The sequence below is a fragment of the Argopecten irradians genome, chromosome 3 (genome assembly GCF_041381155.1).
Source record: "Argopecten irradians isolate NY chromosome 3, Ai_NY, whole genome shotgun sequence".
NCBI classification, from domain to species: Eukaryota; Metazoa; Mollusca; class Bivalvia; order Pectinida; family Pectinidae; genus Argopecten; species Argopecten irradians.
In genome coordinates, this window is record NC_091136.1 from 8,549,156 (window position 1) to 8,562,163 (window position 13,008).

The window sequence follows — 13,008 nt, forward strand, 5'->3', positions numbered from 1 at the left end:
GTTTGCTAATTAAGTTGTTGATCTTTTAAAAGACCTTATAAGCTAATACCTGAAATAATGTATTGGTATGCAAAATTTTTTATAATGTTAAGGGAAACCAATGACACCAAAAACATAATCATATTCAATATTTATAACTTACAAATACTATGTACATCATTTCTCTCAAAATGAACACCTATATTAAATTGAAATAGAAATTGTTAGAAGCTTCAAATATGCACATCTAACCTCACAAAATGAAAACCTATATTAAATTGAAATAGAAATTGTTAGAAGCTTCAAATATGCACATCTAACCTCACAAAATAAAACACCTATATTAAATTCCTTTCTCTCAAAATGAAACTAAAAATTGAAATAGAAATTGTTAGAAGCTTCAAAAATGTGCTTCATTTATCTCAAAATGAGCACCTATATTAAATTGAAATAGAAACTGATACAAGCTTCAAATATGCACATCTTATCTCACAAAATGAAAACCTATATTCAATTGAAAAAGAAATTGATAGAAGCTTCAAATATGCACATCATTCCTCTCAAAATGAACACCTATACAGTTTAAACTGAAATAGAAATTGATAGAAGCTTTAAATCAATTCAGCAAATGGTGTAGTACCATTCTCATGTAACAGCATAATCTTCATAGACTCCCACTGATGTTCTTATTCAGTGGATTCAAATCCTGGCTGAAGCAAAATCTGAGTTGGCATCTCGTCTTGGTATTACTTAAATTCTTTATCAATAACTCTCTAGGATTATTATACATGTGGTGTGGATGTGGCGCAGTGGTAGAAGGCGCAGCTATGTTTGGCTAGGCGATTGGGTGCCGTAGATCGTGAGTTCGAGGCCCGGATAGGGCACGAGTCAATAAATTGTCATGCTTTGTTTAATTATGTTTCTTTGATATTTAATATAATATATATGTAAATAATTAAGAGTAATATTCTTCCTCAAAGCTCTGATTGCGCATGAACACGCGTTTGGGTTGTACGTCCTTAATCCTGGTACAAGGACCCGAGATGGATCGACGGTTGAATAAGGATCGCTTCCTCTGCATTCCACTGGGCAAACTCGTTAGTTCATCCTCTTCCCTCTCCGATGCGCATGTCTGCGGTGACGGAAGCGCCTCCGTGGATTTATCATGGTCTCCAGTCCTGTCGGTGGGTAATTTCTGGTTCGTTTTCTTGGATTGCTCTATGGCGGGAGTCTCATTTATATCGGCGCTATTTCGTCTACATCCATTCTATAAAAAAAAAACAATACATCAACTATCAACATGATACCACGTAACAAATATGCTTCAAGTGTTGCAGATCTTTCGGTATTGCTAACTTTTATCAAGTTGCCTTCTCTTTCGCGCTAGTGATTATCCAAAATATAGCCAACATATACTGTACATACTTAATAGTCTTCTGTTGGGAATTCAAGATGCAAACAAATGTTTAATGGAAATTTACATTTAATATTTGTTTGTTCGCTATGATTACAATTTACGTGTATATTACCAGTATTTGTTGTCTCTCTTTAGAACTCTTTTATAAAAAATACTTACAGAATATTCGGGCAATGCATTCACTTGCGTTTGCAGATCGCTGCTGTTTCGTCGAACAATGCATGATTTACTTCTGAATTGGTTTCTGGTTGTCACGGCATCTGTCTTCACAATAGAGCTTGGATCAACTTTAGATGTAACTGAGGTAATGGAGTGACTCCTTGTGTATGGTGTAGGCTCAGGATTAGATGTTACAGAAGTAACAGAATGATTCCTTGTATATGGGGTGGGCTCAGGATTAGATGTTACAGAAGTAACAGAATGATTCCTTGTATATGGGGTGGGCTCAGGATTAGATGTTACAGAAGTAACAGAATGATTCCTTGTATATGGGGTGGGCTCAGGATTAGATGTTACAGAAGTAACAGAATGATTCCTTGTATATGGGGTAGGCTCAGGATTAGATGCTACAGAAGTAACAGAATGATTCCTTGTATATGGGGTGGGCTCAAGATTAGAAACTACAGAGGTAATTGATTGACTCCTTGTATATAGGGTGGGGTCAGGATTAGATTCTACAGAAGTAACGGAGTGACTACTTGTATATGGAGGGGGCAGATGGTCGCTGGAGAACTTCTCGGGTATACCGCTTTGTTCATGACCAATTGATATATTATGTTCACTTGCGCACCCACATGAATGACGTCGGGGGTCGCCCATGTGAGACAGGCCATTTTGTTCAGGATTGCAACAGCTCCCACTTCTACGTCGTTGACAGATGCAATATGGATGACCAAACGACATGCAAGAAGCACATCTGTTGAACCCGTTGTTCTGAACACCAAATGTTCCAAATGTATTATATGGCGTAATTGCACTAGCGGCAAGAAAAGGCTGCAGTATGGGATAGCCTATACAGGCAGGTGTCAGCTGAGGGTGCGTGTGTGTTGATGTGTATGGCGGAGGATCAATGGAAGAAGTAATGTTGTCAGAGCTTCTTTTTGTCGCGTCTGGAATGATATGTAGACTTCCGTCTGATTCCCGTCTAATTGATATACCAGTTCCGGTTGTGGATGTGCGCCCTGAGGAGACTAAGGATACGGAGCTGCCTCTGTTACTGTCTCCAGGAAAATCTTCTGTGATATCCGCGGAATACTGGAGCTGCCGGCTCAATTTCTTTTTCCGAATGACTATGATTTTGTGTGCAACCCAACATGCAAAGAATATGAGTAGAAGCTGTAACGAAAAACCACTGGTATAAGTTTCAAATGTACAGATAAGGTATGAAAGTACACAATCTCGGCAGATATATATTAAATACTGATTTTAATTATATACTGTATATAGTGATTTTCAAACAATAAAAACGTATCACATAGGATTCCTGACGTTTTTGATATTTGTGAATTAAATGGAATGATTATTTGTTAGTTTCCGTCATGTTTTCCTCCCCCCCCCCCTTTCTTCTTACATTACATTTATAACACACTACTGAATGGCGTTAATTAAAACATATTCTTGTGCGTGACATACCTCGAATATCACTACGCCTGTAGCACACGAGACGATGAGTGGATTGTGTTTGTATACCTCCTCCCAGAACGAATCGTAGCACCCCTAGAACACACAAGTCGTACACACAATATGTAATACACGCGAAATAACGTGTCTGTAGAGCGAATAAGAAGTACTTGAAATTCAACGCATGTGGCAAAGAAGAAGTAATCCTACCCGTGCAGGCAAAATAGATTATTGATCAGCCAAGGCAGCCCGCGTTTTGTTTGGTCGTTGTCTTGTTTAGGTGTTGCGTTGTCCTTCTCGACCCAAATTAAGTCGCCTCACTTCTCTTTCAGTGTACATCTTGCCCAAAGATGTTTTTTTCTTTGACATTTCGGCAACAGTTAATATATACTCTCTGCATTCCAAACGAATGTTCAAGATGGATTTACAATGTATCTAATAATGTGTGATAATTTTCTTTGCAATTTAAAAGTTATTTAAACTTCATCAATTTATATCGATCATCTACATTGCGGACGAATCCGCATCATAATATTTATCCTGTCGTTACCGACTTTAGTCTTTTCACATTATCACTTTAATACTGTTTGATATCAGTACCAATTTCAAAGTGCTCTATTGGGGTATTGACTATAATTGTTGTCTTCCAATCATTACTCTCATTCTCACGACTTGTGTTTTTTTCTTGATTATTCCCTACACTGAAAAACTGGGGCGACTTCGTACAAATGATTTTCTTTTTTTACTTCGCGCGCGGAATTTTCTAAAACATCTCTGTCATTTCAGCGGTTTTTGTAGGCGTAGCTTTCTTTTGAAAATTTTAATTAAACCTCGCTAGTTACCGCTTTTGGCCGCTCGTTTAAGGGTTTATTGCATTCATCTTCATTGACATACTTGTCTCCTTTGTCTTATATTTCCTATTATTTATTCTATAGGAGGTGATCGTTTTTGCCTGTAATGTCATGATCAATTCAGCAATCTATTTGTATGCACGTTTAGGATAACTTGTATGTACGGCGTTCATATACAAAATGCATACAGAACAACATGCTGTGCTGCCTTTGGATATTGTGAACCTAATTGATTTTACGAGTGATCAATCTTGTCAAATTGCACTGGTACGTGTACATGCATACATGATTTAAGTATAAACATTTTCCTTTCTCAGGTTTTCAATAAGTAATAAAATATAGCTTTTGGCGCAAAAAATGACGTTACAACAAGTAAGCTGGAACACATATATAGTTAATATTCATGAATGTATACATCATGTAGGTTGGCTATACCTGGCGATAATTGGAATTACGATTCGTTGGATTAGATGCGCATGCGTAGTTATTGCTCTTCCTTTCTTCCGCCTTGCAGCAAGCAACTGGTGTAAATAAGGGTATCGACGTGTTTTCGTCGATGCGGATCGATTTTGACCATTTTCTGGCTCTGTAAAAATCACCGAACCCGTCAACGCCACAGCAGGACAACTGCAAATTAAACAGGAAATATACATCAAGCAGAAGGGAGACAACTTCTATTTAGAAATATGCATTACACTTCAACAATTATATTTCCAGATTTAAATCGATACGGAACTAGAAATTTATATTGTATATATATATTTCTGGTCGGACAGTTATTGGACCTAAGTTATCACTATTATGAAAATTTTATGATAAAATCAAATGTTGAATTTTGTCATTCGAATAATACTACTCTCTGATATAGTATGGTCTGACATGCGACCATTTACCGTGTCAGAGGTTAATTATGCTATCGCAATTTGTCAAAGAATGCTTATTTTACGACACAAAAAAATAATAAATCAAGTAAAAAAAATGGACGTCATATAGATAGCAGTTTTATGCATTATGCTATTATTTACATTGTAGCATTGTACCCTGAAACACATTTTATCCTGCAACTGTCCAACATACTGACCGATAACTAAGCTACTGTCGGATAAACGTCTGCTTTATCCGTCAACACGAAATGCTTTATCCGTCGATACGACCACGTGAATTTGTTCCACATGTGACGGAACATTTTCTTACTTGACCCTGATATTTAATATTCCGATGAATGAAACGTCATTCAGTCCACCAAAAAGTGACGTCGGTCACATTAACTGAAATGACGTCATTTTTGCGATATCGAAAATCTCCTATGGTGGTGTCGTTTTTTCCTTAAAAATATGTGTTTTAAAGTAATTTTGCTGGGTAATTATTGGTTTTTTCCTTCAGTATTTTCATCTTGTTTCAGTGATATTACACATTTGATGGAATAAATGGTACTGATTGCAAATGCGCTTATATATTTCCCACGTTAGTAAAAAGGAGTACACTCTCATTCGCTTCATTGAATATTTTCCTCGGCATCGAAGAAGCGTCTCGCTTCGAGTGAAACCAAGTAAATAACTAGCAATTTGCTATCGTTTTGAAGGTCATAATGGTTGCAGGACAAACAGAATTCACTGTTAGTGTCTTACAATACAAGTTTTATTTTGGTGCTTGACACGGAAAGTCGAGATGAAACGGCAAAGCTTCGTCATTTCAGCTTTCCTAAGTCTCGAACCAAAATAAACCTTGTATTGTAAGATAATAACCATGTTTTCTCTATATAAAACCACTTACAAGAATTGTGATTAAATGTGCGCTGTGTGTGAAAACCGATTTATTCTATATAATTAACCGATTTATAATGCACCAAGAACCGTCTATAATATTGTAACATTTACGAGTTGCCTCCCATCGATTGTGGTAATTGGGAAAGTAACGTCTAATATTATAACATTATACATATGTATAAGTTACCTCCCTTCTAGTGTGCTGTATCTGTCGGGCTAATAAACTATATAATGGTGGAATATTTTTGCGATCAGATATATGTTCGACAATGTATGTACCTGTATCATTATGTAGTTGAAGGTGACGGATACGACGTCACTTCCGTTGAAGCCTGCGTACTGTTTGTTGATCAGATCTCGCAGGGGTGTTTTCAAGCTCTCGTCAACCTGTGAACAAACCAAAACCCTGATTCATGTCATTAGCTTAATCTCAATCTTTAATACATCACTTTAATGCGATATACGCGGCGGGAGGGTTAACTGTATGTTATGAGATCCTCTAGTGACAGTCTCTAAAACTGATGATTTAGTTGGATGGTGTTGTTTTACATCATAACAACATTCAGGGTAATTTAAGGACGTGTGAAACAAAATCCACCAGTATCAAACTACTCTAATGCTGCATTCCACTATTTCCAATAGACAATGTATTGTTTGAGATTCTACACGTGAACTTTTATACACATTGACCCCACGCTGAACTCAAAACCAATGTATCCATGCTCTTTGACAATATTATTTTCTATATTTGATTCGCACGTCAATTCGAAGTATTGTGTAAGGACTTCCTGATTTTGTTACCTTACTCCTGAGTTTAAAGACGACAATAAGAAACACCATTTCCGTTACCACCAGAATCCCAAGTACCGACGCGTACTGAAAAAACACAAAAGATAAGTCCGTGTGATTATCTCAGTAAACCTGCCAATAAACAAATCGATGTATAAAAATAAAAATATAGCAAATGGATTACAATTTACAATTAGTAGGTAAATGTACTTATCAATTATTTTACTACTCTAAAAACACTACAAAGAAAAACAATATACAAGTGCATACATATTTAACATCATGACCTACTTGGATATAAACATGTACAATGTATGCCAATTGCAATGTGAACACTTACCGCAATGAGCAAAGTTTCATTTTTACTTTTGATGCCATGAACTCCAAAAACAGCAATAAGACAGACAGCCACACCAAAAGAGATGAAGCCAATTGAAGCCTTTTCTATAATACCCCAAAGGTCAAGAGTCGAAAGGTCAGTTCCTGTTAAACCGGAAGAGGTAGCTGCTGTCTTGATTTCCTTAATGAGTGCGTCATGAAGTAAAGCTGTTTCATGAACCTTAAGCAGGATACCGCATGATATCACAGAGGCGCCAACAAACTAGATGTAAAAACAAACATGTAGATCGGTAGCCTTTGGAAACGTTAGACATAGTTTAGTATAAATGATAAATGTTTAAAAACAATAAATCTCTAAATGACATTTAAAAGGACATTAAAAAAATAAAAAGTTGTTACCTATTAACGCAATACTATTGAGTGTGAACGCAAAAGAATTGCATGTGAACGCAATTGTATTGCATGTGAACGCAAATGTATTGCGTGCGAACGCAATTGTACTGCGTGCGAACACATGGATCAACATGACAGCAGTATAATTTTGACGGCAAATAACACAGGTAAATGATTGTATGTGTCGTTTTTGCTGATTCCATTGTTTAAAGAAAATACTTTACGAGTAACCGCTTACAAATGTACTTAGCTTAGGTTATGAGATGGTAAACCAAATAGAGCGGTCGGTAAATTGTACGTAAACGTTTCACTTTTACGCAATTTACCTTGTGCTCCATTGAGTTTATCATTTCATAAACTAAGCAAAGTAAGAGGTTTTTCCTTAAATATTTATATTCTCCACTGTTTCTGTGTATATAAACTAAGTTGGGGAGATCTGTTTATTTCCCAATAACTTGAGTGCGGAACGTGATTCGATTCGGTGGGTATGAATACATGTAAACATTGGCGGACTTCTTTTGAGATTCCACAAAATTACGTGTCAATATTTACAAATAACACATGTACGAAACATTCGAGACATACAATAAAACAGATTAAATTTTTGAGTGTGTTATTGCTATTTGACCTCAATAAAATAACTGAAATATAGGAACTATTTTTTGTGATTTCATAAAGAAAATGGCCAGATTAAGCTGCAGTCAACTGCGCGCTTTTTCTGACGGACTGTTGTGCATGAATAAACATGACAGCAGTATAATTTTGACTGCGAATAACACGGTAAATGATTGTTCGATTAACTAATTGTACGTCAAAACTTCGCGTTTATGCATTTTACCTCGTGCTCCAAGGGGTTTATCATATCTTGAACTAAGCAAAGTAATAGGTTAGTCTTAAAGGAATTAACAGTTAATTGGTAGATTTACTCTTGCGTTCACACGCAATAAATATATTGCGTTCACACGGAATACATTTGCGTTCACATGCAATACTTTTGCGTTCACATGCAATACTATTGCGTTCGCATACAATAACTTCTTATTTTTTCATGTCATTTCCCAGTCACCGTTACATCGACAGACATTGCCGATGGAAAAGCAAGCAAGTTTAAATAAATGGTGTTGATAATGTTATGTTCATCATTGTTGATCGCTGATCCCCTCTCCATACATGAACATTACGATTAGGTGTTACAGTATACTTACGATAAACATGATATTCATTCCTAGGAGGAATCTCCGTCCTGTAGTCCCGAGACATCCTAGACCTGGGTTTAATGGTCCGGGGGGTCTGAAGTGGAAACATCGTCATAACAATTTATATCTATCTCCTACTGGTATCTGTCCGCCCGTTAATCTTTCCCTTATTTTACGTATAGATTTTTTTACTATATGTGAGAGTTTTTTGGGGTTTTTTAAACTATTGTTTGTCTAATTATTTCAAAGAGATACCATCAACTATTCAACTACCCGTTTATGTCAAGGGTAAGAAAACTCAACGTTAAAGCATCATTCGCATGTTGGGATTATGATATTGTATTGTTAAAATATATTTATATTTATATTGGTTTTTAATCAGTTTGACTCATTTTAAGTTGAATAATTATTGAAGTAGCCGGCATTTATCTGTATACCAGTAACAATAGTTGGTACGTCCTTACTTACTAACCATGACTGTTGGCATATAGTCACAATGTTACAACAGCAAAGACCGACTCGTTGGTCTGCATACATAGTTTTTATCTCCACATGTTAAACGTGTTATTTTCTGATATCGATTAAATTAGTGATTATTTGGAAAAAAAATAAAGTCAGTATTGAAATTATGTGCGTATACCACTGGAAATAATTCAGCTTTATATATATATGTGTATTTTGATAGATTGATTTGGTCATTAAATCGGTCTTTTCATCACAAAGTTTGCTGAAGGTCGACTGTAATCCTATTTGTTTAAACTTTTGTTATATATTTACATATTTATGCACACCTACCGTTTGTATGTTTAGTTTTATCAATAGATATATTCAAATGAAGTTTGAATTGAATCAATGCTTAAATGAATTTGATATACAATTGCAAGTTGTGCTATAGAAATGAATAGAAGTACATGTACATATGAGGGAATGACCGATTGAAAAAAGGTCTATACTTACCAGAGTTTGAATATACATTGGTATAAACAAACATCATTTCAATAAACTGACCGTATATTAGAACTACAACTTATGGGTCAAGGAAGTAATATCAACAGTTGTTTTCCATATAACACTGGTCCTTTTTGTCCATACTGTTAGAATTATTTCTTTGTCCTATAACTATTCCAACTTATATATGCAGTTTGTACAGGATGCTGTATTACACTTTCAGAGTTTAATATCTTATTTAATACCAAACGTAAAGCACCAAAATTGCATAAGCAAAAAAACTGCGATCATAAATTTCTTCATAAAAAAGCTTTGTAATTACATATAAGTAATCTTAGCAACGATTTTGATAAAACACACATTTCTGCAAAATATTGTCAAAATGGCGCTATCTTTGACATCTGAGCAACAATAGAATACGCGTATTTAAGAGTTATTCGTATTTTATAATGCTTATTGATGAATTGGACAACATATCCAGGTGTTGTTGAATACCTTCTGTGATTATGCTAATACCTACACAGATAGAATGTGAAGAACTTGGACATCAGATGACCATAAAAACACAATATCCTGCACGGTGTGGAACATTTCACAATATCAGCACGATTTCATTGTGACGTACCAATGGTAACGTCATTGTGACTTCAATATCTCTTAGCAGAAGCGAATTATTCCTTTATATTTTTCATGCATCAATATTTTTGATTGTATGCCTTCATACGTATATACCATTACTATGTTTTTGTGTTGCTGATCTATGTGAAAAACTATTGTATTTTTATCCCCCGCGCCCAACGAAGTTGGCGGGGGATATACAAATGGGTTCCGTCCGTCGTCCGTCGTCCGTCTGTCCGTCCGTCCGTACGAATGGTTTCCGGAGCATAACTCTAAAACCAGTAGAGATATTTCCACGAAACTTCATACACACATTGGTCTTATGGTCTAGTAGTGCCTTTTGCTATTTTAAGGTTTTCACGTTTTGTACTTTTTTTCTGTAACCATAGAAACATTGCTGAAAATAGCAGATTTTTGTACCAGGTTCGTTTCCGGAGCATAACTCTAAAACCAGAAGAGATATTTCCACGAAACTTCATAGACACATTTGTCTTATGGTCTAGTTGTGCCTTTTGCTATTTTAAAGTTTTCACTTTTTGTACTTTTTTCTGTAACCATGGAAACATTGCTGAAAATGGCAGATTTTTGTGTAAGAATCGTTTCCGGAGCACAACTCTAAAACCAGCAGAGATATTTCCATGAAACTTCATAGACACATTGTTCTTATGGTCTAGTAGTGCCTTTTGCTATTTTTAGGTTTTCACTTTTTTGTGCTTTTTTCTGTAACCATAGAAACATTGCTGAAAATATCATATTTTTGTAGTAGGTTCATTTCCGGAGCATAACTCTAAAACCAGCAGAGATATTTCCACGAAACTTCATAGACACTTTCTTTTTATGGTCTAGTAGTACCTTTTGCTATTTTCATTTTTTGCACCTTTTCCGTTACCATGGAAACATTGCTGAAAATATCATGGTAAATGGTAAATGTTACTTTGCAAAACTCCACCCATCTTTGTGTATATAGTCTAATATAAATTAATGTCAAGGCTGTATACCTGATTCAACAATTGCAGCCCCACTCTACTTGAATTATACTCCATCTTTCTTTAGCTCAACTTCCTTTTTCCTGTTTTTTTTTCATACACATAAGTCTCCACAATCAAACTTACTTCAGCTTTGATATCTCCATTGGCGGGGGATCTGAATGACTATTGTATTTCTTTAAGTGCATGAATTATGGGACAGCCTGTACAACCATATAAAGTAGCAATATGTACTAAAATCAACTTGTTGAATGATTTTAAAGTGTCAAACGACACGATTTTAAAATCAAATCTGGCTAATAAGATAGTGAAAGTGATTAAATAATGAATGTCTAATACATGGAAATAGATATAGGCAAGTAAAATCAAATATTCAGATGATAATTTAAAGCTTTAGTGTTTGTCAAAGTAACAATAAAATACATATTTGTAAATATTTACCTGGTGCATTGATCAGATATGTCTGCTTCCATCTTTGTTTCTTTTAGTAGAATTCTTCTAAGACCAATTAAAAATCCTATTGGAATCACCTCGAACAGATCAGAGACTTTTTGGTGGATATGAATGTTGCACGTTGTACTAGAAGACATATATTTGAGTTCGACTGCATGGTGACATAATCTTGGATATTCCGTAATGTCCAGAATCTGTAACTGACCACGACTGGTCAAGATCCAGCATGTGGGTCCTATCAATAATTGATGGATGCTTATAAAGGTAAAGAAATCGATGAAACAACAACATATTGTTTTCGGGTAAACATAATATTGAGCTTGTGTATTAATATTTAATGCGTTTTTTATTCAATAGAACTAGATTTAAGACAAACACACATTATCTTGTATTTATTTCTTCTTATATATTTTTTTTTCTTTTCATTGATCCATGAGGAAAGGAAAATGTTTGTTTTGTTCACACGTCAAAATGTGACATAAATGTATTGTTCTACATTTCTTATGAAACCTATAAAGATAAAATATTGTAAAATTTTACGACATTGATTGAAACCACTGAAATTCAAAATCGTTTATAAATACCATATGCAATACATAACCACCTCGGAGGAGATGAAATTGTTTTTTAGACAAGAGCAAGCACAACTAATCACACTTTCATTACAACTGGGTTGTTTCTGCTATATGTGCAAATTTTAATGTACTCTTAAATTGAATTTCCTTTAAGTTTTCTTTTTCTAATAAACATGATTTTTTACATTACATCGATAACGAAACAAGTTAAATGACTTATACAATGAAGTTTGTCGACCCGGATGTACAATTGTAAGCGCGTGAAGAATCTGCGTGGAAAGAAATTAAACCGGACTGTTCGGAGATTCGGAAAAATACCCACGTGATTTGTTAGATGAACATGACCTTTGTCACGTGCTTGCCACGAATCACACACCGTCCCAATTAAAGTTCGAGTGCCTTACACTACACCACCTGATCACAGAAACAATATCAGTACTGAAATCCTGGCTTTACTTTCAGTTTGACAATCCTGTACTTCCATGCCACCTGTTTGGTCAATATCCGCTAACTCAAAAGTAAGGAAATTTTTACATTTTGAAGTCACAAAAAACAATGTTTATTTTGTAGAAGCAGAAATGTTAAATACATTCATATGTATGCAAAAGTTTAATCAAAATCGAGCTGTGGAGAAGTTCTACAGGATTTTAACATTAAAAAAGGATGTAGCTTCAACACCTCCTATGGCGCCGAATGTGTGTTCAAGTTCTACATGCAATAGTGTTTTGGCACATCTTCAAACTACCAACTTAACTCTACTTATCAATTTAAGTTTGGAAAACGATGAGTTCCCCTTTGACGTCATATCGATACCGAGCCAACATATGAGGTATCAGAGCAGCATAGCTGGGAAACTATGGCCACCTTCCATTAAAACGCAGTTAGCGTAAATCCTTTTGTTCTTTTGTGTTATATTTCATGGAATGTACATGATGTACCCGTAACTGGTCTATAAGTGACCTGTAGCTGGTTTATATTACGATTTAGACACAACATGAATATACCGCAGTCTCCCAAAACACGCACCTCGCACAACATACACGCAACACATCGCATACATGGGAGGCCGTCCTTACAT

The 13,008-nt window shown here is 35.4% G+C and overlaps 1 protein-coding gene across 1 annotated transcript; it reads right to left on the reverse strand.

Annotated features, from left to right (window-relative positions):
* Positions 1-357: 357 nt before the first annotated feature.
* On the reverse strand, positions 358-7,492 carry LOC138317196 (uncharacterized). The gene is made up of 8 exons (XM_069258749.1): positions 7,481-7,492; positions 6,763-7,023; positions 6,435-6,509; positions 5,913-6,020; positions 4,303-4,494; positions 3,029-3,112; positions 1,556-2,731; positions 358-1,246 (listed from the first exon to the last, which is right to left on the reverse strand). Exons 1-8 carry the CDS (start codon positions 7,490-7,492, stop codon positions 935-937), a joined length of 2,220 nt encoding a protein of 739 aa, XP_069114850.1. The 3' UTR covers positions 358-934.
* Positions 7,493-13,008: the final 5,516 nt, after the last annotated feature.